This window comes from Marmota marmota, unplaced genomic scaffold (genome assembly GCF_001458135.2).
Source record: "Marmota marmota marmota unplaced genomic scaffold, marMar, whole genome shotgun sequence".
Classification (NCBI taxonomy): domain Eukaryota; kingdom Metazoa; phylum Chordata; class Mammalia; order Rodentia; family Sciuridae; genus Marmota; species Marmota marmota.
This window is the reverse complement of record NW_025999949.1, coordinates 19,258,419-19,285,745: the sequence shown is the minus strand read 5'-3', so window position 1 is coordinate 19,285,745 and position 27,327 is coordinate 19,258,419. Positions and strand designations below refer to the sequence as shown.

Sequence of the window (27,327 nt, the reverse complement as noted above, 5' to 3'; positions counted from 1 at the left end):
CTGATGGCCCCTGTCTCCATCCTACTAACAGTGAGATTCTCAGGGGTTGTGGGTGACAGAAAGCAGAGTGGAAAGATCCTAAAGACTTTGGAATCAAAGAGTTGAATCCGAAGGCTTGGCTAAAATATCATCTCAGAACACAAGTCTCTTCATCCATATGATGGGCAAGAGTGTCTTCTACTTTACACACTCATTGATAGGACTGATTATCTATGTAAATTTTAAGCATATGAATTAGATGTAAGAAATAAGTGATTGATAGATGTTAGCAATTGAAATTAGAGTGTGAATGATTGATAAGTTTTATCAGGGACCCCTAGTGTCTTAATGTTATTGAGATGGAAGGACTGAGATTCAGAAGAGTGTCAGTTAGCTTGTAGGGACTGGGGAAGTTGGGAAGGAGATGGGGAGACTGGAACACCTTACCCCATCTACACAACTAGCTCTGGATTCCTCTTGTCTGTGGCCCCTGAGTGGATTCCTTCCTGAGGTAGGAACATTCAGTACAATTTAAGAAACTTTTAACAGGTCTCTGTTAGGGGCCAACATTGTGGAAGGGACCCATGGGAGGAAGTTTTTAAAAAAGAAAAATGTGGAAAAAATAGAAAACCGAATGTTATAAGAACTGATTGCTCAGGTTACTCACCTGTGGCTTCATTTTCCCAGCCAAACAGAATTGGTTTTTAATTGCCATTTCCGTATGTGGAGAAATTCTCAAAGATCTTTTTCATAATATGTATTCCACACACACACTGTGGCATATGTTGAACTAATTAAAGCGTAGATGAGACAAGAGAACATGTAAGAGATAATCAGAAGTTTCAAGAAAATGTGTTTAAAAGTATAGCTCTAACAGTGCTAAATTTAAAAAAAAAAAAAGACAGATCTAACTTCAAAGGGAAAATTTCCCCAAGACTTTGAACTATTATGAGGTGAGAGCATCCATTAGACAGTGAGTCCCATTTTCCTCTAGAGAGGAGCAACAGATGGGTAAATTAAGCTCATGGCTGATGGTAGGTTATTGTTCCACCTTTTCCTTTCAGTTTCCTTCTCCTCCTATAGCGGATGTGCTGGAGTGTGGCCCCCTTTCCTGGTACGTTGGAAAGAGTGGGGACTCTGTACATTTATGAAGCTGGGTTCAAATTCTGGACTCTGAGGGATCTTGGGGACTGGTTTACTGCACAGCCATGGATTCTCCGTTTTAAGTGGAGATTATAATACCACTTTCAAAGAGTTACTGTAGAGCCTGAAGAGACACATCCATGCCAACTTTCCCATGGTGGGCAGTCACTTTCCTCTGTATTACTACGGCTGGTAGCTATGAAAGGTCATGAGACCATTGGTGAAAGTATGGAAGACAATCACTTGTCTCCACCTGATAAATACCACTGAAGAATCTAGAATGTTCTCAAACTGTTTGATGCTGCTGCTTCTGTCTTTGTTTATAGTCAATATCCCTCAGTAATGTCAGCTTTCTGGAAGATGGGACCTTGCCTGACTATTTGAATATGAAAAATCATATTCAAAAGGAAGAAGTTTAGAAGTTAGAAACAAGGCAATTGATCAGCTATTCCTGCTGGAGGGGGCAGGGGGTTCAGGGTCAGCCCCTTCCACCTGACAGTTGGGTATTTGTCAGTGACTCTTTGCCCTACGCTTCCCTAGAACATCTATTGACGGCTGGCTCTATTGGAGTGGCCAGTAGGTGGGAGTATTGAAGTCACCAGAACCATTTAAGGGATCTAACCAGTGTCTTTTCCTTCCTTCCCCTTCCCTCCCCTTTTCTTCCCTTAGCCTTCCCATCTCTTCCCTTCCCTTCTCCTCTCTTCTTTCTCTCTTTCTGTGTGTGGCCTGCATTGTGGCATCTGGTGGGAGATGCTAATTACAGCAATTAAGTAAAATGAGGATGTAATATTGCTTAGCAACCCAGTTACCTAATATGTAATTTTCCTAATTTGGCTGAATCTGTGTGCTGCAACTGTTGTTGCTTTAATTAAGGATATTAATAATAATGTTTTTGTATGGAACATTTTATGCAACATTCCCAAACACCTATCCAGAATTAAATGAGTGCATAAGCATCCCTTGTGAGACAGGGTTGTTTTTTTGTTTTTTTTTTTTTTTCTTGCATGTTTGTTTTTCTCAAAAGCAGTCAGGCTAGAAGCCATATCTGAGGATTTGGAAACAACATGAAACCCAGTAGCCCAGTTGTTGGTAGAGAAACGCTTGTCCTGATATGTGGCAGGAATGTTAGTTAGACAAAGATTTGACCTGGAAGTGGTCTTTTCACAGTCAGTCTGAGCCTCCTGGGATATACCACTTTGGGCATTTGAAATAATTTAAAGACATTTTATTCTTTCTGATTTGAGGATCTATTTATATACATCTCTTTGAATTGGATCCATGTTGCAGTGAACATGAAATCTTAATGATTTTTTGTTGTTTTGAAAAAAATAGTCAACTTCTCACCCCCTACACCCCAAAAGCTAACTCTAATTCAATAAATCAGAAAGTTACTACTAAAAACACCAGTTGCTAAAGTGGACTTAAAGGAAGAAACAGGAAATGGACGTTAGGCTGTTCTCATGAAATAGTTCATCCTAGTTACCTTATAAGATTAATTTTGTCCATAGCTAAAGTAATCTGGAAATTATTATTTAGTGGACATGAACCCACATTCTTTGGACTAGCATTAGCCACTACTGTTCTGTATGGTTGAGGGGCTAAGGGTTGTGAGGGGAGACATTAGTCACAAATTTCTTATACAATCATCCTCTTTGTGTTCTAGCTCTTCATTCAGTCATTCTTTTAGAAAATATTTACTGAGTGCCTTCTCTGTGCCTGGAATGATTCTAGGTGCTAAGAATGTAGCAGGGACTAATCAAATAAAAATCGCTTCCCTGATAGAAGTTATGTTCTAAAGATAATGGTGGCTTCCCCAATACATCTGTGATAACTGCTCTTCCACGCAGTGTTCACTAGCATTTTTTTAATAAAGACATTAACTATATATCTGTATCTATATTTTGTAACCAGGAAATAAAGCATGTCCTTAGGGTTCTCCAGCAGTTTCAGGGATGACTGGAAACTGGGTGTGAATAGCAGCCTGAAAGTCTGTCCCAGGGTGCCAGTACTTTTTCCTGGCTGGGTAAAGAGGTTATCTTTTCTCGGGCAATAGCAATTTCTTGGTTGCTGTAGTTTAGTTCCTGCTACAGATAAGAGACAGATGGTCATATTTTTAAGGATACACAAATAGAAACAATGTAAAATAATTGAAAGATAAATAATAGCTATTTCAGAGTCCCCGGAGACAGCAGATCAGGACAGATCTTTGGGGAAAGTCTTGGGAGGAATGTAAAAAGGCTGTTCCTGGCAGAATGGGAGAAACCTAGGCAGATTACAGCCCTACCTTTCAAATGTCCAAATGGTGACTTCTAAAAAATCATAATGTTCACTGACATTTACTTGGCACTCAATTCTCAAAATCTGCCTACAATAATGTGTTTCTAAGTGTGGACTACGAATAAAAAGTCCATTAGGAAGCGCTTTTGTTTGCCCCAAATTACAAAACATTTTTAAATAGATCAATTGTGTGTGTGTATGTGTGTGTGTGTACTTGCATGCACGCACACACTTTCCTCTTCAAAATTGAATGCAATTTTTAAAAAAACTTTGGAAGAAACATGCATTTATGCAGATATTCAACCAACATTTATTGAACACCAACCATGTATCAAGTAGAGAGCTAGAGACCATGAAATCAGTAGGGATGACCTTGATGAATGAGGTCTAAAAGGTAGTAATCATAAAATCATGTGGAAATGGATTAATGATGATAAGATCCAGAAGGGGTTTGTTTCTGAGGAGGAGATCATGTGGTGTATGCTTGGACATGAGCTCCTATAGATTACCTGTGGTCAACAGCTTTTGTGCACCCCAACACCTGCTTAGTAAATGGGCACCTGACTGGAACATGGGTTCCAGCTCTGCTAGAAGTGCTTCTACCTCATGTTACCTCCAAAGAAACAAATCATCTGCTCCAAGCATGGGTCCCCCTGGATAGGTCAAATTCCAGAGAGAAACCCACAGGGGAGAACACTCACTAACATCCCTGGAGAGTCACTGTCAGCCTGTGCTTAAACACTTCCACAGAAAACGTGGACACTTATGCTTAGCCCTTCCTCCTCTCCATTCCTAACACACAGCCTTCTCTTTTCTAGACAAAATATTTCCAAACTATTCTCTTTATGAAGTAGTTTTGGGTAGTGTTTTGATCATTGTCTTCTCACATCATGATATTTGTATAATATTATATTCTACATTACTGGTTTCCTTTGTAATTCTACTTGCTTTCTGCATTTACAATCATTTATTCAGAGTAGGGGACTTCCCTACTCTGTAGGGACTTTATTATATTCCCAAAGGTATTCACGGAGCAAAAAGATTAAGAAGCACTGTCTTAAAGCATGGTGCCTGGAACCAAATGCTATATTTCAGGTGCTATCTGATGAGTGCCAGGGGACACGAGGTAATCACCTGCTCAATCCCAGTAATCACACCAGAGCTGTTGGCAGCTCTGGGTTGAGTTAACCACCAATTAAATTTCTAGTGGTGGTTCTACATTATGTCTCCCTCACTATTATCTTGTTGGTGGTTAATTGCAATGCTTAGCTATCTTACATCCTAATTCTGTGGTTTTTCTTCTCAATTTTGGACCATCTACTAATTAAATGTTCATGTCCTCTACAACTTTATAAAAGTCATTAATAAAAATGTTTAGCAGGACAGGTCTGGAGATAGTTCTCTGCCTCCATCCCTAATTAAACTGAACCCTAAAAGCTATTGTCATTTAACAAAGTGAACTTTGTACCAACACTTATAATTTTAAGTGTAATATGGATATTGAAGGAAATTTTGTTGTCATGTTCTTTCTGAATATTCATTGCATCTATTACCTTTCTAGTAATTCTGTTTCTGAGTGAAATTGTTGAATATAAGAAAGCCTGCCATGAACTACTTTCTCTCCTTCTCCAAAGCCAGAAATGAATATTTTAAAAATCCATTGGAGAATCTTGGCTGGGAATAGGGTTACAGAATATATTTTATTCCAAGTTTTGAAAAGCAAGATAGAATTTCCACCTTTCCAGTCTTTTAACCTCTGACTTGTTCTCCCTGATTTCCCCAAGAATCCCCCTGAGTTTCACTTTTGGAGTGTTTGAGTCCTCGCAGAACATCTGGGTATAATCCTCCCAGGCAAGACGTGAATTCATTTGGAGTAGGTGGTGCTTCTTTTTTAGAAATGCTACTCCCTCTGGGCTTCCATTGCACCTTCCTCAGGTTCAAGTCAGAATCATTGTTAGGCTGAAGATACAGGGCAGCTTCTATCTGCTTGTCCCAAGGACATTTAAAAGATAGCTTATGTTGTCTTTGGTATTGTTAATTAACCTTTGCTCATTTAGACCTTCAGTTTCCCATCCAAATAACTACTTCTTTTGAATACTGGTTTGACTCCTTGTAAACTTTCTCTCTTTTAGGGTAGACATGGGCCTTTGGGGATCTTAGTGTTACTTAGAAGCCACATACTGGGTTCTGAAGATCTTAAGGCCCTTGTGGAGTATTTCTTTAGTTTATGTTGAGTCGGAGTTTTCTGTCAGCCACCTGTGTGCAGATGCTCAGTAAGCACAATATTTGATAGGCATATTTCAATATTATATATCCAGAATTATTTTATTGGCTTGGCATGGGCAGAATGCAAATGCAAATTTGCATAATTTCATTCATCAAAAGAGAAACATTTCTCAGAGCAACTATAAGTTGTATTAGGCCATCATTTTTCCTCTATCTTTTCCTAGTAGCTACTAAGGCTATCATGGTGGCCCACATAGCACAAGAGGTAAGGGAAAGGATTTTCAGCTTACCTCATTTAGTGGCCTTGACTCTTCTTTGAAATGCCATGAATTGTTAAACAATAAGCTCTGTTAGTCCCATTAAGGTGGTATGGTGGTGAATGTCCATAACTCCATAACCCCAGGTTATTAATGTCAGCATTCAAAATCAATTAGTGGGAGAAGGTATTAAAAAAAAAGAAAGAAAACCTGTTATTTCAAATATATTTCTAGAAATTACTTTTAAAATATTTAATTAAAAATACTTTTAAATTTTTAAAATTCTTTTTAAGATATTTATTAACATTGGGATTAACATTTTGATAGTCACAAAAGCCTGGAAAATAATTTACTCTAATTCAGTCCCCTGCACTGCCCCCACTATTCCTCTGCCTCTACTGATCTTTCTGAGATTTACTCACAGTTCTATTTTTTTAAATTAGTGTTTTGTGGATATACTAGATATTGAGATTCACTGTGATATATTCATGATTGTACATACAAAAGTTTGGTCAGATTTATTCCACTGTTTTTCCCTTATGTATTCCTTCCTCCTCCTCCTCCTCAATCCCCTTTATCTACTCTAAGCTTTACTCCCCACCTTTTTCCCTTTTATCTCTCATTCTTTCTCCCTCCACTTCCCTTATTTCAGATTAGTTTCCACATATCAGAGAAAAACATTTGACATTTGACTTTTGGGACTGGCTGATTTCATTTAGCATGATAATCTCCAGTTCCACCCATTTACTGGCAAATGCCATAATTTCATTCTTCTTTATGGATGAGTAATACTCCATATTTTGATAAATGAGGTTGTCTTTCTGTTTTAGTCAGATTTTTGCTACTGTGACTAAAAGACCTGACAAGAACAATTTTAGAGAAGGAAAAGTTTATTTGGGGCTCATGGTTTCAGAGGTCTCAATCCATAGATAGCTAGCTCAATTGCTCAGAGCTTAAGACCAGACAGAACATCATGGTGGAAGAGTGTGATGGAGGGAAGCAGCTCATATGATGATCAGAAGCAGAGAAAATATATATCCCAAAGGCACTCCACCCCCAGGGACCCATTCCTCCAGCCACACCGTACCCACCTTCAGTTACCACTCAGTGAATACCATCAGGAGATTAATTGATTGGATAAGGCTTTCATTACCCAATTGTTTCTCCTCTAGACCTTATTGTATTCTTGCATTATCTTACACATGAATTTAGGGGTTTTAGACATTTCATATCCAAACCATAACACCTTCATTGTGCCAGAATTTCCCAAAAGGTTCAGATTCACCCTTTGGAGGAAGATCATCATAGTAAGCAGGTTGCCTCAGTGAGTGGAGAATCTTTTCTTCACTCACCCACCTTGGCTTATATCCTTTACTGGTCCTCTGCTGGAGTCTGGCTTTGACTCAGTTCTGTAATTGAGAAATCAATTTCCTGAGAACTTGGGCTGCATCTGGAGTAAAGAGGATCCAGGAGTTTATAGGGGAGAAAGGATCTCTCCTAATTACACAGTCTCTTCAGGGATTGGACCATGTCTGCTGTGCTCACACTGAGCCTTGAGTTTGCATAGACTGTATATGGTGTGGGCTGCCATACCAAACACCATAGACTGGGTGGCTTAAACAACAGAAATTTGGTTCTTGCACCTCTGGAGGCTAGAAATTCAAGAGCAGGCGCTTCCAACGCTGGTTTCAAATGAGAGATGTCTTCTTAACTTTCGGATGGCTGCCTTTTTTGCTGTGTCCTCACATGGTTTTTGTTTCGTAGCCACACAGGGAGAGAGATCTGTGTCTCTGAGGTCTCTTCCTTTTCATAAAAGGACACAGTCCAATTGGATTAAGACCCTACTCTTACAACCCCACAATTTTAATAACTTCCTTTTAGGAGTCTTATTTCCAAATGTAGTCATATTGGGGATTAGGGTTTCAGTATATGAGTTTGAAGGGAACACTGTTCAGTCTATGACAGTGATCAACAAATATTTGCTTAAAATATCAGCTGGTGAATGGCAAAATCTTTATTCATTGATGGAATGAATGAGTAGTGATTTCCAGTGTTCTGTTGGAAGGAGAAGAGAAGGAATTTGAACAGAGCAGGAAGCTCCTCTATGGCCCCTCAGGACACCCTGAATCCAAAAGAATCACTACAGCTTGCAGGTGTCAGCATCTGTCCTATCTGTCTTTTACTGGAGGCCAGTTGTTTAGTGTAAGGGATTATTAGGCCACAGTGGAGGATCAGTTAATTTCATCCTGAGGAGGGCTGTTCCACAGCCAGGGCTCAGGGGCTGGGTGTTAAGAGCTGGATGTATTCCTTTTAGGAGAACCCAGACATAAACAAATGCAGAACAGCATAGCTGAGCCACTTAGTATTCCAGCACTGAAGTGCCACCAACACTAAACAAGCAACAAACAAAACACTCAGGACATATTGAGTCAGAATTTATATGCTTTTCAGTGTAATAGAAGCCCTGATTCTAAAAACTGGAAGTTTGGGGTTCATTTCAGTTTCATAGCTTTTTACAATCCACCTTTAAATTGTGTAGTATATTTTTTAAGAGGAAATTTTAACTAAAAAAAAAAGAAGAAGAAATGAAAACACCTCTAAAATTGTTTTCTTATATATTTGTTTCTAAGCTTTCATTTTACATAGTTGAATTACATATTCAAGACTCTACAATAAATATATTGTCAGCTATTCCCCACACTTACATATAGTATTTATAAATAATTTGAAGGTCTATGTAATACTCCATCCAGAGGGTGTGCATCCATGCATATAGCAGATATTTGATGTATTTCACTTAATATCAATTTAGAGAAAATGTTTTTCTTATCCATATACAAACTAAGTAGCAGAAACACAAATTTGTTTTTATCTCAGAGTTTGCATACAGTACTATACTAATATTGTCATATTAAAAGAAGAACACATAATTCAACACATGTGCTATTTTTTAGATGGCAAATCAACCTTTTCTTTAATATAATTATTAGATATTTCACCCTTGGTTAGTTGAAAAATCAATCTTTCCATTTTTAATCAATAAGAATTTAGTGATGGGATGGATAACAGAACACCAACAGCCCTGTCTTCAAGGGCTCCTTTTCTCATCATTATTCCTGTACCATGCTGGGCTTCCACACCAATGACTCCTGGTACATGACATGGGTCAACCTGATACAGGGCTTTCTCACACCTTGTTACATCCTGTTAATAATATCATTTCTCATCCTCAGAGCTACCAAGTGTGAATCTTCCAACAAATTAAATTTTCCAGTTATTATTGGCTTCAATTGTATAGTCTCTCCAGAAAAATAAATATTGGTCAGAAGTTCACACACATACACACATACACCACATTCCCCATGAGGGTGATTTATCTTGTTCTCGCTTTGCTTCTGCCTTTACAACATATTTATGCTGGAACCAGATTGTGACAGAGTTGACGCCCTCTGGATGGAATTTCAGAGGGTGGAAAGTCAGAATGACTTAGGCCAAGCAAGGCATAAGGGAACCAATTTTTATGGAATGTTAACTACAATATACCTAATACTGAACTAAATGCTCTATATATTTTATCAAATTTAATTCTAATGCTATGGGGCAGGAATTATACTTTTAAAATAAGAAAACTGAGGGTAGGTATAAGACATGGAAATATTTATTGAGTATACACCACATGCTGATTTCTGTGCTCGCTCCAATACACAGATTATTGTATTTCATTTCAAAACACTATCATATGAGGTAGTGATTCTTAAAAGATCTAACACATGGCAGACAGAATTGAATGGTGTCCAAATGCAGCTTTTTATGCCTGATGTACTTCACTTAATTTAGATTTAAAGAAAATATTCTTTTATTATAATTTAGATTTAAAGAAAATATTCTTTTATTATCAGTATACACACTAGATAGTAGAAACAACAATTTGCTTATATCTCAGAGTTTCCAGAAAGTACTGTAGTAATATTGTCTTGTTCAAAATAAATAAGTCAACATGTGTGTTATTTAGATTGAAAATCAACCTGTTCTTTTTATTTTTTTAAATAATTTTAGTTGTAGGTGGTCACGACACCTTTATTTTTTTATTAATTTATTTTTATGTGGTGCTGAGGATCAAACTCAGTGTCTCATACATGGGAGGCAAGTGCTCCACCACTGAGCTAAGCTAAATACAACCCCAGCCCTCAACCTGGTCTTTAATATAAATATTAGATAATGCACACTTGATTAGTTGAAAAATAAATCTTTTCCACTTTTAGTCAGTAAGAACTTAGTGATGGCCTCCCAAACTTCTGTCTTGTTCAGTTTAACATACAGCCTGCCACCTGGGCCCCACTGATAGAGGTTTTAAGGTTTCAAGAAAAGAAGTGAATACCTTTCTTGTTTGCTATAGATACATTTTTCCTAATTAATTTTTATCTGTTCCTCAATTCCATTAAAATCTATATCAAACTTTGAGAGAAATCTTCCTGGTTTCTTCAGTCGTACTTGGCTTTGAATCCTCCAACAGCTTCTCAGGCTTTTCAGTCACTCTTGCTCGCTTCTTGTTACCAAATGCCCTCCTGTCTCTGGAGCCAATGGGTGTCAGCCTGCCAGGTTAAACCCGTATGGATACCACACCAGCAGCCACCTCTCTTCACACTGTCTGAGACTCTATTTCCAGGGAGATCATGGACTTCCCTAACTTTAATGAACCTCACAGCCAAAAGGCTTTTCAGCTAAACTTTTCCTTCAAACTGGTTGCAAATCACCACCTTTCCTTCCAAATTCTAACTTTATAAGCCAAAGAAAGTGCCTCAGAGTCATACAACAATCTTGTTTTTCTAGAAATTCAACAGGCTATAAATACACTTTATTCCATTGATAATTTTGTGTGACAGTATTTAGGTTTACGAAAGAAAATAAGCTTTTGTATTTCCTTTGAGCAATTGTTAATCTAGAGGTAACAAGATCTTTGCCTAAGAAAATAACCCTCCCATCCACCATGGAGCTAGACAACTGGCATTTCTCTAGCAAATGGTAAAGTGTTGCTCTCTGTATTCAAAGATAAGGATGAAAATGCAAATACCCTGGAGAGAAGTAACATTTACAAAATTATACTCACGCTGCCCTGCAAATGATTGATATGAGAGTCTCTCCCAAAAGGAATTGAGGTATCAAGGAGCAGGAGTCTTTTCAAGGTGATGAGTGAGAAGCAGGAGCCAGCGCCTGCTCAGAAGGTGGTGCTCAGAGCGCTTTGATTCTTCACATTTTAAGTCTGGCCTTTTAGAAAATTATTTACTACCCAAGTCACATATTATGCCAAGGATAAGTTCTAAAGTCACTGAGAAAATCTTACGTAGAAAAAATAAAAAACCCTCTCTTGAAAATCCCTTATATTCCCACTAAACTACAGTTTTCTGCTGTTTCTCAAGAAGTGAAGAGTCTCCAGTGCCAGTTCTTTCTCCAGCAAGGATCAACAGACTGCATGCAGCTTCTTCAATTGAGTCCTCAGTTATTTGTTTTCATTTGAAGATCATCTGCATAACAAAAGTACCCACCCAGAAGAATATGCACTGCAGCCTGGTCCTCCTGACTACCAAAGATCTAGGGGAACTGAGTCCCACAAGGAAACATCAGATTCACTTTCCCATCTCATGTTCATGCTGGGACATGTAGAGGCTCAGGAATGGAATGCTGGAAAGAAGTTTACACAACCATTTAAATTATCTTCTCTATCTCATTTATTTTCTTTTTTGCTGAATGAGTATAGCAGGATTTGCACAAGTTAAAGTCATTATTTGACTCCTTTGAGTTTAATAATATGTGCAGCTCTTGGAAGCTTCTTGATCTGAATCTACCTTTGGATGGGCAGAAAAACGTGGAAGGGTAGAGTGTATCCATTTGGTTTGAGATCACAAAAAATGAAAATAGATCACCAATGTGGAGCTTCTACTAGGTAATATGCCCAGTGGATAAAGGAATATTTTGATAACAATCTCTCCTTCCCACCCCCACCCCAGGCTGGTACATTCAGGTCCAGGGAAGGGATCACCTCAGGCTGGCATGGATCTGTCCTTTGCAACCCGAACTGGTACCAAGCAAGGGATTGAAACACACCTCTTCAGGGCAGAGATCAGCAGGGACCTCTCCCATTGGACCAGAAGCATTGTACAGGGGTGCCACAACTCGGCAGAACTCATTGCGGAAATCACCACCCGTGAGTACTGCTGAGGGTGGGCTGGGGGTGGGCTGGCTGTGGGTTGACTGTGTCACTCTTGTAGGAAGGATACATCCGCCACTGGCCTCAAAGTAGTTCCCATTACTGGCCTTCTGAGGTACTTAAAATTTCAGAGGCAACTGTAAATTTTTCTTGACCCAGGCAATGTATGCCCAACTGAAATATAAGCAAAGGTTTTTATGGTGAAAAACCTTGTTTTGCCTTCATTCAAGAAAGCTGGCAGGTAACTTGGATCGTCAGTTACCATTTTCCTATCCATAACCAGTAGGTGGATTACTGGAAGGCAGGAACTTTGAGGCATGAACTAATAGGATTCTTATTTATAAGCCACCTGAACCGATTCAGAGTAATTTTTCACAGAATAATATTGGAAATATATTAGGTAGCTACACTATATCAATTATTGAGTAACCACTGTACACTAGGTATTTTATATAATGTCTTTTCTTTTCCCTTTTCAGTAAGAAATAACTTTTTGTGGGTTCAAGATCAATTAATGAAGGCAAAGCCAACCTTTTCAAAATTGGATAACATAGAAAGGAGATGTCAATGTAGATATTATTTTAATGTTTTGTAGAACTTTTGATTCAGGGGTGTATATGCATATGTGTGCATGTAAATGCATGGTCCTGGGTCACAATAAATTGCCTATCTAATCAAAGAGTCACAATTACCTTGTCACCTTCACAAATCAGGAAGCAAATTCTTAAGAAAGGCTAAGTAACTTGCCAAAAGCCACACAACTAGTCAATGACAGAACAGACTTTAACAAGACTATGTCACCCTGAATTCCATTGCTCATTCACTATCCCCTGCTATACCAGTGAGTCACAGTCAGTAATTCTGTTCATGTTGCTGTGATAAGTAATTTGAATGCTGTCCTCTAAAACAGATAGATGATAGACAGCTATCAAAACATATATAAATATACAGACATATGTAGACACATATAATTTAATTCTTTAATTGGGCAAAAGGTAAAATAAGAGACTGGAAAAGTAATATGAATCTAAGGTAACATTAATAGACAAAATTCATGCTGTAGAGTCTTGTACCTTTGCTAAGGCAGACTCCTATTTAACCCAGAGTCCTTTGTCAGCAAGCACAATGCACAGTTGGCAGGGTCTAGAACATTATTTTTCCTACTCCTGAGATCTAACAGGTTGTTTCTGGTTCTCAGATCTATGACCAACCTTTCTCAGGTCTCTTGGGGACACTGGTAAAGAGGGCATCATGTGAGTGACAAAGCCACTCATATCCTTAGCAAGTCTTCCATTAACTCTAATTTTGAATTTCTTAGGATCTTTTTTCTTGTAGTATTGTCTTCCTTCTTCTTTTATGATATCTCTTTTATGTTCTTTTATTTCTGTGGAAGCAGTACAAGGTTATAGTCACAATTGGGGTGACTATTAAGTTCTTAAATTCAAATAGGCTTGGATTCAAATTCCAGTTCTATTTTTTATTAATTATTTCCTTAATCCTTTAATCTCTTCATTTATAAACACAGGAGAATAATACCTCAGAGGTGTAATAGGAATAATAGGACTCATTTCCAGGTTTGTTATCAGTAGGTAGTATTATTAATTGCTCTTCTTCTTATTATTATCTCCAGACCTATGCTGTCCAATATAGTGGCCTTTGGGTGATTATGTAAATTTTAATGATTGAAGTTTAATTATTTCCTCAGTTGTGCTAGCCATATTTCAAGTGCTCAGTAGTCACATGTACCTTATGGTTACTCTGCTGGACAATGTAAATCTGCAACATTTCCATCAGCTCTAATCTAAAGGAAGAAGATTCCCTACAAGATGTTTAAGAATGATGCTTCCAAACTTTAGCTGCAATGGAAACAATCATCATAATAATTTTATTTTTGTATCCTCAAAAACCTTAAATTGCTGACCCTCCCCACCCCCCAAAGATTCAGATTAAACAGTTCTGGGATGGGGCCTGAGAATGATATCTGATAGATTCCAGGTGGCACTGATACTGTTGGTCCATGGACCACTCTTTGAGTAGTACTATGCTAAGGTGCAACTTCTCAGGCACCAAGGAGCATTCTAAAAGAGGGAACTCATATTACCATGTATTACTTCTTGTACTACCTATTGTATTTGAAAAGTCAGATGTTTTGTAGAATTTCTGCTTCAATTTGTCCAAGATAATAAGTGCCTTCTTATAATTACCTCAAGACTAATTTATACCCCCATATCTTTCCCCCCAGTATTGAAAATCCTTTGGGAATGACCCTGAAGCTTTTATCTTTGATGCCTATGCTCTACGACAAGAAACACTAGAGTCTTGACCTGAGAGTGAAAAGGCATAAACCACCCAAACTTAATACATTTATACATGTAATGCCAGCAAATTAAGATTCCATGCAACATTTTTGGGAGTGTACTAGAAAAAAATAAAGATATCCAAAGGAATTTGGTTAAGTTGACATTCTATTTTAAATTTTGTAAAACCTTTCTGTCTTGATATGCTGAATTCCACTTCAATAGGAAAATAATGAGGCTGTTCATCAACTAGCCAAAGAAGAATAACAAAGCTAGCTGAGCTAGCTGAGTGATGTCAGAGAATAAAGGAAGCGACTAAAGGTGCAACCCAGTTACAACTTGAAAGATGCCTGTAGACAGTGGGAGGAAAGGATTTCTGTTCTAATCACAGCTTCAGTTAATGTGAATATGTGTTCAATTTATCCTGTGTAGACTGAAAACATCTTTAGATAGCTGCTTCCATTATATAAAGGCCACAAATACCACTTGAGTTCAATTGGAGTTAAAATTCATCACAATCAGCTAATTGGGAATATCTGAAGACACAGTGCAAGGTTCATACATGGAGGAAGGATAAAATGACCATGTTGAGAGCTGACTCATGTATTCTGCAAGTGGTAGAAGTAGAGACCATGAAAGAGGAGGAGTCAAGATGGCATCATCACTACCTCTGTGCCACTATCCCTGGTCCTCCTTGGACTGGGAGGTAGGTCCAGTGCAGGGCCCAAGGTCCTGCACAGAAAGACTCGGAACTATTAGAAAGGACAGCTTCAGGAAAGATCACCCCTTAGTAAAAGTTAAAAGGTGTCTACAGTGAATCAGAGGAAGGGATGCTTTTTTCCATCAGAGCTCCAATTAAAAGCCACTTCATTCTATGAGCAAGAGAGATCCCTATTTCTTTCCCAAACTCTGACGTTCATTATTCATGAAAGAAGAAACCTGAGAAACTCTCTGCTTTGGTCCCATCTCATACCCCTCCATGGGGAAGATGTGACACAGTGTGGAAAGAACTTGGATTCTGAACATTGAATGTCCCAGATGGTGACGTGTTCATCTCGCTTGAGCTTTGCAAGACCCACCTATAATATTGGGCTAAGTTCCTGCTTCAGAAGTTTGTGTTAAGGTTATCTTCAGTAAGAGTAAAGCTAATAATGGTAGAGAGTGAGTTCTCACTCAGTAGTGTCCTCCTCTTCATCTTCCCCAAATGTCCTAGCAAAGAAAATGTCCTGGTTTCCCCCTACCTCATTTAGATGTAGATTAAGCCCCAATCAGCTGGCCTGCCAAGGCCTATTAAATATGATGTTTTGTGAGGGGGAAAAAAAGCCAATCTTATACTTAACAACTTTTTTCAGGACTCTTTGATTGTAAGTTTTAAATGATATATTTACAACTCTTCCTAATTAGGGATTAGGGTGCTGGTGACTGTCCCCCTGTGCAGCTCATAGGCTTAAACAGCTGGACTCTTTCTCTAAATACAGTGAGGCTCCCTAATGAAAAGCAGGTGCCAGACCTGCTTGTGAGGTTTCTTCCCTGTTCTTTTGGATGAGACATTGCCCTCGGATATCACCCTGAGATTCCTGGGTTTTTCACAGGGCCAGGGGAAGAAACAGCATTCTAATGAAAGGTACCATGTCAGGGACTCTCCCTAGCAGCAGCTTTTCCAGGACTTATGACCATCAGGGACATTAAAAGATCACCACTTTCTGAAACGAACTTTGTTAGATGTTTTCAAATAAAAAACCAGATTATTTTTTCCAATTTAGTCCTGAACTCCTTAGTATACACCATGTTAACTTTGAGAACATGGTGAGGGAATTCCCTCTTCTTTCACCCACATCAGACATACCATTGTGCGTGTGTGTGTGTGTGTGTGTGTTTGTGTGTATGTGTGTTTGTGTGGTGTCCACATGGTGAAGAGGAGAATGATGATTCAGAGGTGGCTTACTTTATTTGAATCAAATGTCTGGGTTTTTCTGGCTCAAGAGAAGGGTCATCTGGCCATTGGAAGGCAAGTGCTCCTTCCTCTTGACCTGTGTGTCATCAGATGGACAGAAAAGGAAATATTCAATGAATCTCACCCAAAGGAATTTACTTCCATTTATATCCCTTGGTTGCTTGGGGCTAGGAAATTATTATATCAAAACAATCCAAATATTTGAATTTGACAAAATTATGTACATGTATAAAAATATGCCATAGTGAATTCCACCTTTATGTTTTTTCCTACAAAAAAGCACCAATTTTAAAAAAGGAAATAAATCAATAGAAGGAAGACCTGTAGGTAGAGGAAGGGAAATAGGGGGAGGGAGGAGGGGAGGAAAATAGGAGGCACTGGAGACTGAAATGGAGCAAATAAAGTTCCATGCACGTATGATTATGTCAAAATGAACCCTACTATTATATATAACTATAATACACTAATGAAAGCCTTAAAAAAAAGGAAAAAGAAAAAAAAATCAATCCAAAGTGGATATTTTTGTGAACAACTACTATTTTTTTTTAAATTTTAGTAAGAAATTTGTGACTACTCTCTGGGACTGAGGAAACTAGAAGTATTAAGCACCTGGGAAAATCAATTGACGGATTGATTTCCACCATTTCTATTTCTCTCTCCCTCCCCCTCTCCTTCAGCCTGCACCTACAAAAACCAGGAGTGCCGCCTGACCATCCATTATGAGAACGGATTTTCTGTCTCCACTGAGCCACAGGAGGGTGCCTTTCCCAAGACAATCATACAGTCCCCTTATGAAAAGCTCAAAATGTCATCTGACGATGGAATCAGGATGCTGTATTTAGATTTTGGAGGCAAAGAAGGAGAGATTGTAAGTGTACTTCTCTTTTGACAGTGCGATTGCATTTCTTTTATCATGCAACCCACCTGTGAGGAGTCCTAGACACAGGGCTAACTGTATTCACGGAGCATCTGACTCAACAAAGTACTTGCAGACCTATGTTTTATTTGATCCTTGAAAAACAGTGATTAGATTCAATTATTTCAATGTTCTTTCTTCAGCTTGGTTTTTCATTAGAAGACTGCATAAATATTTGAATCAAAGGAAAGAATCCTTTATAAGGTTAGCATTAAATTCTTATCAAATAAGGTCTCAGAAGCTTAAAAAATGTGACATTTTTTAGAATTATGGAGCAGCCATAAGGTCCTGGCATTGTGCCAGGTGTTGGGACACAGGGAGGTAGATGACGCATTCCCTGCCATCACAAGGCCTCAGAGGAGCAGAGAGGACAAGAGCAAAGAGGTAGAGCTGGACAAGGGGCAGAGTAGCAGGGGCAGAAAAAAAGCACAAGAAACTGGTCAACTCTACCCGAGTGGAAAGAAGGACCCAGAAGGGCACAGAAGTTTGGGGCTCATGTCAAATAACAGAATTAGCACATTTACTGGTGAAGGTAATATTTGTATTTCTCATACCAATGCAAATAGTCCATGTGTTTAAATACATGATTGCCTGTGACCATTGCTGCTTGCTATGTTGAAAAATATGTTACTTCAGTTCCACAGAGGGTGAGAACAGTGCTTTCATCTGAATTGAGGCAAGTGTAGTTGTGGGCATTTCCCAGGAAGATATAGCATTTCATTTAGCTTGTCAAGTACAGAACTTCAAAGAGGCCCTAGATTTTATATTAACTAGTTTCTATCCAACTCCTTCCTAGCCACCCAGATAATCAAGAACTATTTGTTGACCTCCCCTTGATAACAGGGATGGAGAATATGTAAAACACAGGAGACAAACCTCAACTTGTAAAATCCAGTTATTTCAGTTTAGCTGCTGGCTTTCCACAATTCTTCCTCTATTTCTGTCTTTCCACATTTATTATAGTTATTTCTCCTGTGGGACTTTACTGCTAATTTTTCTGGAAACAATTTTGGGATACCCAGAAGTAGTTGGTTGAAGGGACAGGTCACATTTAACAGAGTTCAGGGCCTGTTCTGTCAAAACTTCACTGTTCTACATCATGTGACACTGCTCACCCCAGCACAGGACCAGGCTCCCTGCTGTGGGTGCCACAGGTAATCACCATGAAGTTCACTTCTGTGGCTCATGTTTGACCTCCACTAGCTTCTGGGAACTCTTTATAGACAATCATTTTTTTCTTACCTCTACAATGGATCTACAGAATTGTTTTGAATTCTTGTTTGGTTTGTGCATGTTTCAATCTTTAATTATAGCCTAAAGCAACCAGTTTGGAAATAAAGATGTGATGTGAAAGTCCATTTTATTAAGAATATTTCTAGTTCTATTGCTGCTCTATCAATCACTCTCAGCTGTGTGCTTTTTCCTAAAGGTGACTACTCTAACAAAGTGGAAAAGAACAGGAATCAATCTCCTATTTTGTTCTTGGCTTAAAGATTCAAGACTATTTTTGCCCATGAGGAAAATCACTTATGTCTAAATTCCAGCCTTCCTGCTTGTAATTACAACCTGACTTGGAAGACTTAGGAAGGACTGTTTTATTCCTGGTAGACTGGGTTGATAGCTCAAGTTCATACACAGTCCTGAATGTATGGTTGAGCAATCCCAGAAGGCGGCAGCAGGCCTTTCTGGTATGGGGAATAGATCAGAGAGGAGTTGTAGCAAATGCAATAGACTGAAGGTAGAAGGTCTCCTAGATTCTCTCTCTGAGTCTGCAAACAACTTACTCCAAATTTCTTTGGATCTGAGTCACCCTATTCATAAATACAGGGAGTGAAACGGGTGATCTTTAATATTCTTTCTGAAAGCTGCGCTCTGTGTTAGTGACATAGAACGTTGCGATGAAGCCCTGGCTGTGGCATCAGATAGACTTATATTTGTGTCTGCACTTTCTAGTCACTGTAAGATCTACAATTTCAGAAAGTTTTACAGCTTCTCTAAATCTCAGCTTTTCCATGTAAAAGATAAAGATGGCAACAGTAGCTAACTCAGGGATTTTGTGAGAGGGAATTAAGTAAGATAGAGAGAAGCTCAGTACCTGACTTGTAATGAGCACAGTCTTAGCTTTGGTAGATATTATTGTCATCTCCAGTTCTTCATCTCCAACAGTGTCATCATCAGGACAAAAATGAAAACAGAAGAGAACTGGTATAGCTACCCCAATTTTCCTAAATCAGATCAAGTGAAGAATTCCACATGGGAAGGACTTTCATGCTCTACCATGTGTATGCTGGGTTCTGCAGGAATCACACTGAGAAGGACAAGCCTTATAAGTCACCTTCACAGAGATGTGACACACTTGCTTATCCAGGTGTAAGTCAAGGACAATGAGGACACACAGCTGCTTAGGCTTTGGTCCCAGTTGACAAGGAATTTTTACGTGCTATATCTTATTTAATACTCTTATGACCTGCAGGTTAGTAGGACTGAGAATAATTTTAAGTGACTTGGCCAAGATTATACATCTAAAAAATTCCAGAATCTGGACTTAAACCTCATCTTTAGGTGTGTAATTTAGTATTGCTCCATGCTGACCCAAACCCAACATAAATATCATGATTGTGGAGACAAAAATAAATGGTTTGGACAGTCAAAATGGCAAATCAAATAAGTAGCATCAATATTTATGGGATTGATATAGATAAATTTCACAAAATCTATTTCAGAAAAAAAGATGTATGAGATGCAAGAAACAAGTTCAAAGAGTTACTCCTTTATCTCGCTGGGAGGCAATGATTTCAAAACATAATTGCTCCAGTTAACGCTTAAAAGCCGAGGTGCTCATAGATCTGTTTGATGTGTAAATCACTACTCTGCATCAAGCATTAATTTAACATCTCTCATGCTCTCTTTTTAAATTTCAGCAACTGGATCTTCATTCCTGCCCCAAGCCGATCGTCTTCATCATTCATTCCTTTCTCTCGGCTAAGATTACAAGACTGGGCTTGGTGGCCTAAACAGAGGGGCGACTTGCCTCAGAAAAGAGGTCTGCAGTGCCACTGGAGTGTGACATCAGGCACCACCTGTAGTGAGCAGTGCACCCGATGTAGCATGCCATGGCCAGCTTCAGGTCTCAGGAGTCATGTGCAGCTGTCCCAGGTCCTCTGTCAGTTTCAGCAACTACACAGGGTGCGCTAAGAAAACACCATGAGGAAGATCAGACTAGAACTTTTTAGAACAGAATGAGGTTAAAAAGATGATATGACATAGCATAGCTTCTAAAATATGACAACCAAGGACATGGCCATTAGAACAGCATGTGCAGATCTTAATCATACCAGTTTCTAGGCGACTGGTTCACCCAGGTAAGCAAGGGCTGAATACATGAGAAATGGATACTTTCACTTACTCCCTCCATCCCAGCAACAATGATCCCTAGTTCTATTGTGATTTTATTTTGTAATTCTAGTTAACTTGACTTTCACTGGTAGAGAAAGAAAAATATTTCAAATGGAAACCCACCTTTCATTGAAGTATGAAGCAGCTGTTGTTTCTTTTTTCTTAATGAATTCTTTTTCAGTGATGTAGAATGATTCCAAAGTGTTGTCATTGGCATAGGCTGAGCAGGAATTAAATAAAGCATCAGATACTGATCTGAGCTATAAGCTAGCAGAATCTGAGCCAAAGTAGACTGCTTAAATTGCAAAGATTTGCTGAAGACTTGTGTGTACAAAAGATGATTAATTTGGGGACTACACTTACACCAAGGTCTGCTATCTTATAGCCAAAACTGACAGCTTTATTTATAGAAAGAAAATTGTGGGTATTTTTAAAAAGAGAGTGTCATCTGATACATATATGCATATGCATATAGGTCCATATCATATATGCATATGTATGATTATATATATATAAAACAATCCACCAGGTTGGAGGGTTAATTAATTCTCCCCCATTTCACTGTTTTCAGTGGAAGTACTCAGCAATTGATTGACCTTTCATTCTGCTTGTGCTTGTATGCATGCATTTTCAAGCAAGTAATCGAACAGTCTCATGTAATTCTGGATGATGCTGAGTTTTACATATGGACCCAGCAATATGGTGAAATCTACTGGTAGCATCTGCAACTCTTGGAATTCCAGGGAAATAATATAATGACCTGATATTTTTCTATGAAAATATTTTGAGACAGTATATAACACATTACTGATTTAATGCTTTTGCATCTATCCTTCAAAATTAATTCACCAAAAATAACATCCATTATTTGATTTTGGAGTCACTTTTCTCAAACCTTCAAAATTAGCTCTACAATTTCTGTAAGCATTTCTGTACTTCTTTCCCCTGTAGTTTATGTCGACAAGTGTTCTGTGTTAGACCTGTGTGTTTTAAGAGTCTTATTTTCGCAAATACCTATGCAAAGAGCTTTAAAAAGTGAAACTGTTTTTTTTTTTAAAGTAATTTTGCTCCCTTATATGTATATGTTTATTCAGTTGCAAAGTTTTATTTTAAAGCACATTTCCCCAAAGTATGTAGTATCATACAACATTAGTTCCAAGGGGCTTTGATTGGGTGGTACTTTGACCAGGGTCAGTTGGATAGGGGTTTAGTAATAAAAATCTTTGTTCAATACTAAGTTTTAAAATGTTAAACAGATTTCATGATTGCCAGCCACTTCAGAAACTCTAATGCTCATTACAATTCTTCAAGTGGGCTTTGGGTGGGTGGATCCAGTGTGTCTTTCCTTACATTTACCCACAGAACTTTCTGGGAGCATCTTGTGAAGCTAAAGTTTTATAAACCATACTTTAGTAAACAAAGCTTTAGGTCATTGACATTTTGTTGTTTGTTTCCTATTTTAAGATACTGAAGAGTGAAGTCTTAGCTTAAATACTGTAGGAAAACATTGACACATTTGTAAATTACACTGCACTCTTTCATTATATATTTTCAAAATCACTGGAATGTTGTTATACAAGAGAATTATACTTGTGTATTGTAAATAACATATTAAAATGCCTATATTAATGCCAATAGTTTAATTCAACAATATGTAATCTAAGGTGCTCGGTACTACATGAAGTATGAGTTAATGACTCTTAATTAAGTTGCAAAGATCCTATATATATTTATAGACAAATTAAAATGATCATAATAATTACAGATATTATTTCCTTATCACTTAAGTCTTGGACTGATTGATATTTGTGTGAGAGTCAACAGAAACTATATCCTCTACATTTATAAAAATTTAATTTAAATATTTATATTTTAGGAAAAATATATTTGAATAAACTTAATGCATTTTCTGAAGTAAGTTAAAATGTATTATTAGCAAAGAACTAGAAAATTTTGCCAAGACAGTTGTGTATGTGAACCATTTTTTCTTCCCAATTAAAGTGTATCGTATCAGAGTGGCTATAATGCATAATTTCAAATAATCAATTTTTTTCTCATTCTGAATTCATAAAGTTAGAATGAATAGTGTATATCTTCATCTTATTTGGATGTGTGTTAGTGTGCATGGCACAGGCTCAGATTTGTATCATATCTGAGTCAACAGATAACCAAGTCATTTGGGGGAATTTTTTTTCCAATTTGCTTTGTGTGCAATCTCATGAATTATTAAATTTACAGTGTTTGTCCCTACCTGGAAACCATACTGATGAGCAATATTTTAATCTGTACTTTGTGGTAAGCTGCCTATTGTCATTGGATGAGGGTGAATTCTCTGGCATGAGGATTTCTCTGTAACCCATTTTAACAGGAATTTTTAAATCCAATAGGAATATGGATATGATTTTTTTTTTCTGATTTGAAGTAAGTAGGAAAAATAATGCCATAAGTTTATCACAAAATACCCATGCAGAGGCACTTAATTAATTTGTTCAACTGGTCCTTTGTCCAAAAGCTCATTGACTCTGCTTGGTTGAAGTCAGAAAGAGTGGTCTTAATGGTCAGAAAGATTCTCCTAAAATTAATAGACAGGGCCTTTGTATCCCATTTTACTAATATTAAATATGCCATATTGAGGGAATCAGAGTAGGCTGGGGTGAGAAAATGATTTTTGGATATATCTTGAGGTTTTTGGTTTGTGTGTGTGTGTGTGTCTGTTTATAGCACCATGAACATCATGTACTGTTTATATATGGATTAAATAAATATTCACCCCTGATTTCCAGTGAAGAAGTTTATATTACATTCCAAATATATACCATAGTGGATTGGATGGTAGTTTCATGACAGTCACAGAGGACTATGGGAGTATGAAGACAAATCCTGCTATTCTTTTCTGTCAAGACTGGCTTTGGAGGGTGGAAAACGGGACACCACTAGCAAGTTTTCATGTGTGTTCACTTATCTTTTTTTCTGAATTCACTGAAAATATACAATTTTCAACACATTGTGGTAAACATTAACAGACTCTCTAAAATATTAGTATTATCTCTAAATTATTAAGTTGACTCTAGTTTCAGGATAGGTTTTCACCTAGGATGTAGGGCTCGCATTTTTAACTAAATTTTCATGGGATTTGACATGTGCACCAAGTTCTAAGCACCTGAATTCTCTGTTGTACTATAATTTAGATTGTTTTTAAATTGTTTATAATAAATGTAACAGGCTTTGATTCAAAAATCTTTTTACTAGCTGAAACTTCAGCAGTTCTTGAGATTAGATTTTTGAACTGAACTTTCAAAAGACCTCAGAGATCATAAAGCACATTTTTGCTCAAAGTTTACCTATAGTTTCAGCACTATTACCTTCATATATCTAGGTATGTGGTTTTCCAGTAACAGCAACATGGGAAATACATAGAAAAATGAATTTACACCAACTAAAAAATGTTTTAAAGTTTGTACCACCTAAAGTCACCCCTCCACACATACACACACACACCATGGTCAAGGTACTACATTTTGGGAAACACTGATCTCATATAATATGCCAGTAAACTCAGGAATCTCTTCTTGAACGTCTTTGAAAATGTTCATCTAGCCTGAAATTGAAATTTCCAGCTTACAGAGGAGGGAGTTCCTTATCTCCTCAGGCAGGCCACTCCATTGTTAGATGACTAGAATTGCTTGCAAGGCTTTGTGCTTTTAGAGTCAAAACTTCTGCCTGCCTAACCTTGAGTTGTGACCCTGGCTCTACCCTAGAAAACACTGAAAGTCCAATTTCTCTTCCACATGAATGTCCTGTATACAAAAACAAGTCAAGGCTGAGAGCTACTAAGTAATGTAAAATGAGCTGTAAAAATGGCTTTCAGTAGGATATTCAAAATTTTTCTTTTTCATCTTTACAGGACCAGTTAACAAGATTTAGACTTTTATAATGTGTAGTGGTAGGAGGGATAGGAACATAGGCACTTATTCAGCAATCACTGGGTGTCTATTTGGTAATCATTTGTAGGGAAATTTGACAAAAATCCATAAAAATTTAAAATGCAAAGCACTTTTTGTCATGTGGGAATTAATTCTAGAGATATAATCACACAAATGCACAATCTTTGCAGCATTGTTTGTGACAAAAACCAAGAAAAAGTCAATGTGACCATCAATACTAAATAAATCCTGGCACATAGGTATGTGTGAATATTTCTACAACTCAAAATATTAATATGGACAAAACCTCTACGTGCAAGTTCCACAAGATGCATGTCCCCCATTTGTGTTTTCTTTTAAAGTGGTTCTCAAGAAGAGGCAAAAGATTGCTACTTCCCTATGCCCCACTGGGAACATTATGGAAATCTGTACCAGTGCTATTTGGCTATCCCAGTGATTGGAGGCAGTGACTCCACTATTGCTATTTAATAAACAACAGCCAGAGTTGATTGACACTCTGATGAGGACAGCTCTGCATCAGATGGAAGCACTTCCCAATCAATTGTGTGTCCTCTGAGATCCATGTAGGTGAAAACCATTTAAAATTATCTGAGTCCCCCTCATAGAACCCCCTCCCCGGAGTGGAGCCCACCGGAGGGTCCCTCTCCCGCCCCTCTGCCCGCCAGAACAGCAGCCCCGGGGGGCAGCCCCCACCAGCCTGCCTCCCTCCAGCTCAGCCCTGCCAGAGCCCCCCCAGCCATGAATCTCTTCCGATTCCTGGGAGACCTCTCCCACCTCCTAGCCATCATCTTGCTACTGCTTAAAATCTGGAAGTCCTGCTCGTGTGCCGGGATTTCAGGGAAGAGCCAGGTCCTGTTTGCTGTGGTGTTCACTGCCCGCTACCTGGACCTCTTCATTAACTACATCTCACTTTACAACACGTGCATGAAGGTGGTCTACACAGCCTGCTCTTTCACCACGGTCTGGATGATTTACAGCAAGTTCAAAGCCACTTAGGGTGGGAACCACGATACGTTCCGGGTGGAGTTCCTTGTTGTCCCCACAGCCATCCTGGCATTCCTGGTCAACCACGACTTCACTCCTCTGGAGGTAGGCCCCTGGTGTCCTGCAATGGTCAGATGATTGTGGCCAAAGGACTGTTGATAGCAGGGAGTCTCCAATGCTTCCTTCCATGGGGGTTGATGAGACTTCCTTATTTTAGGACCTGCATGCTCCTCGCACAGGCTCTGGAATCTGAGAGTGTTAAGGGTAGCAGCAGCAGTCACTATGAACCAGACATTTTCTATGCAGTTCACAGATATGGACTCACTTTGCAACAATCCCATTTTGGAAGTAGGGAAACTGAAATCTAGGGAGTCTAAATGTCCAAGGTCACCAANCTTAATAGGTACCAGGCCCTGTGCATCACCGGGATAAGCTCATTTGACCCTTATCCTCCCTAAAGAGGGGGCTCTTTATAGATGAAGAAACTGGCTTGGTGGGGTAAGGGCAAAGATGGAGTTTGCATATGCAGTTCCTGACACCAGAGCCTTTGTGTTTAACTGCTTCTGTGTGTTTTTAGCACCCCCACCCCCCGGCCCGTGCCCTTTTAAGCCAAGGGACCTCTGTTTAGAAGCCTGGTATTGGAAACACAGGAGCAGGGCCACCTGAGTGAACTGTGGGGTAAGGGTGGTATCCCTGCTTGTTCAGCCCTAGGCACCTCTTTGAACCCATCTGAAAACTGCCTGTCTAAATCAGATCCAATTCTTTAGTTGTAAGCCAATATAACTCAGCCCAGAGAAGTTAAGTGACACACCTGAGACCATCCAGCTGGTGACAGAATGAGGAGCAAAGACTCAGAACCCTCCCATTTCCCAGGTCAGAGTACTTCCTGTCCCACTGCACTGTGGCCATTTTCTGTAGATGCCCATGGGGACCGTGTTGTATTTATTTCTGTACCTCCAGAACCAAGTACAGGGCCTGGTACACATGAAGCCTCAAAAAAGAGACCAGTGGAACCCAAATTTGACTCCCCACAACCCACATCCCTTTGTCCAGTTTGTAAACAAATGTTCTGCAGCTGCAGTAGCCCCCTGTGTAGGTGTGTTTTGTTTCGCCTGCACAGTGATCACTTTATTTTTTGTATATGTTGCCCCTAATTTCACACTAAAATACACACACACACACACACAAATGGATGTCCAGTTGTTCTTGAAAAAACAGGTTCTAGAGCCGCACTGTCCAATATGGTAGCCATCAGTTACACATGACCATTGAGCACTTGAAATGTGGCAAATCCAAAATGAGGTGAGATGTTAATGTAAGATACACATGGATTTCAAAACTCAGTATAAAAGAATGTAAAATACCTCACTGGCAATTTTTATATGGATTACATGTTGAAATGATATTTTGGACATATTGGGTTGAATAAAATATATTAAAATTTAAAAAAAAATTATCTGAGCCTAGACCTTGACTTCATTTTACCTATGAAAACATTTTGGTTCAATATGTTCTGAATATTCTAGATAGGCAACTATTATGTAAATGGAAGACAGTTTGTGTTTGTGTTTTGCTCAGGACATTATCAAAGATTATTAACACTTAATAAAAACAAGTCTGTGTGTGGTACCTGACAGTACAAACCACCTGACACTGCTGCCTCCAGAATGGCAAATCTCGATAAAAGTCAAATGTTGAACTACTTCATTTTGTCTTCTAGTATAGTAGTACCAAAGCATCACCATGTTG

At 38.5% G+C, this 27,327-nt stretch overlaps 1 protein-coding gene across 1 annotated transcript in view; it reads left to right on the top strand.

Annotated features, from left to right (window-relative positions):
- Positions 1–21,075, top strand: part of Sntb1 (syntrophin beta 1) — a 157,986-nt gene extending 136,911 nt beyond the window's left edge. Inside the window, exons 5-7 of the mRNA XM_048802065.1 lie at positions 11,888–12,084; positions 17,016–17,206; positions 20,176–21,075. Of these exons, the coding sequence (XP_048658022.1) occupies positions 11,888–12,084; positions 17,016–17,206; positions 20,176–20,268 (481 nt within the window). The 3' untranslated portion in view covers positions 20,269–21,075. The remainder of the gene's footprint in view (positions 1–11,887; positions 12,085–17,015; positions 17,207–20,175) is intronic.
- The last annotated feature ends 6,252 nt before the right edge of the window (positions 21,076–27,327 follow it).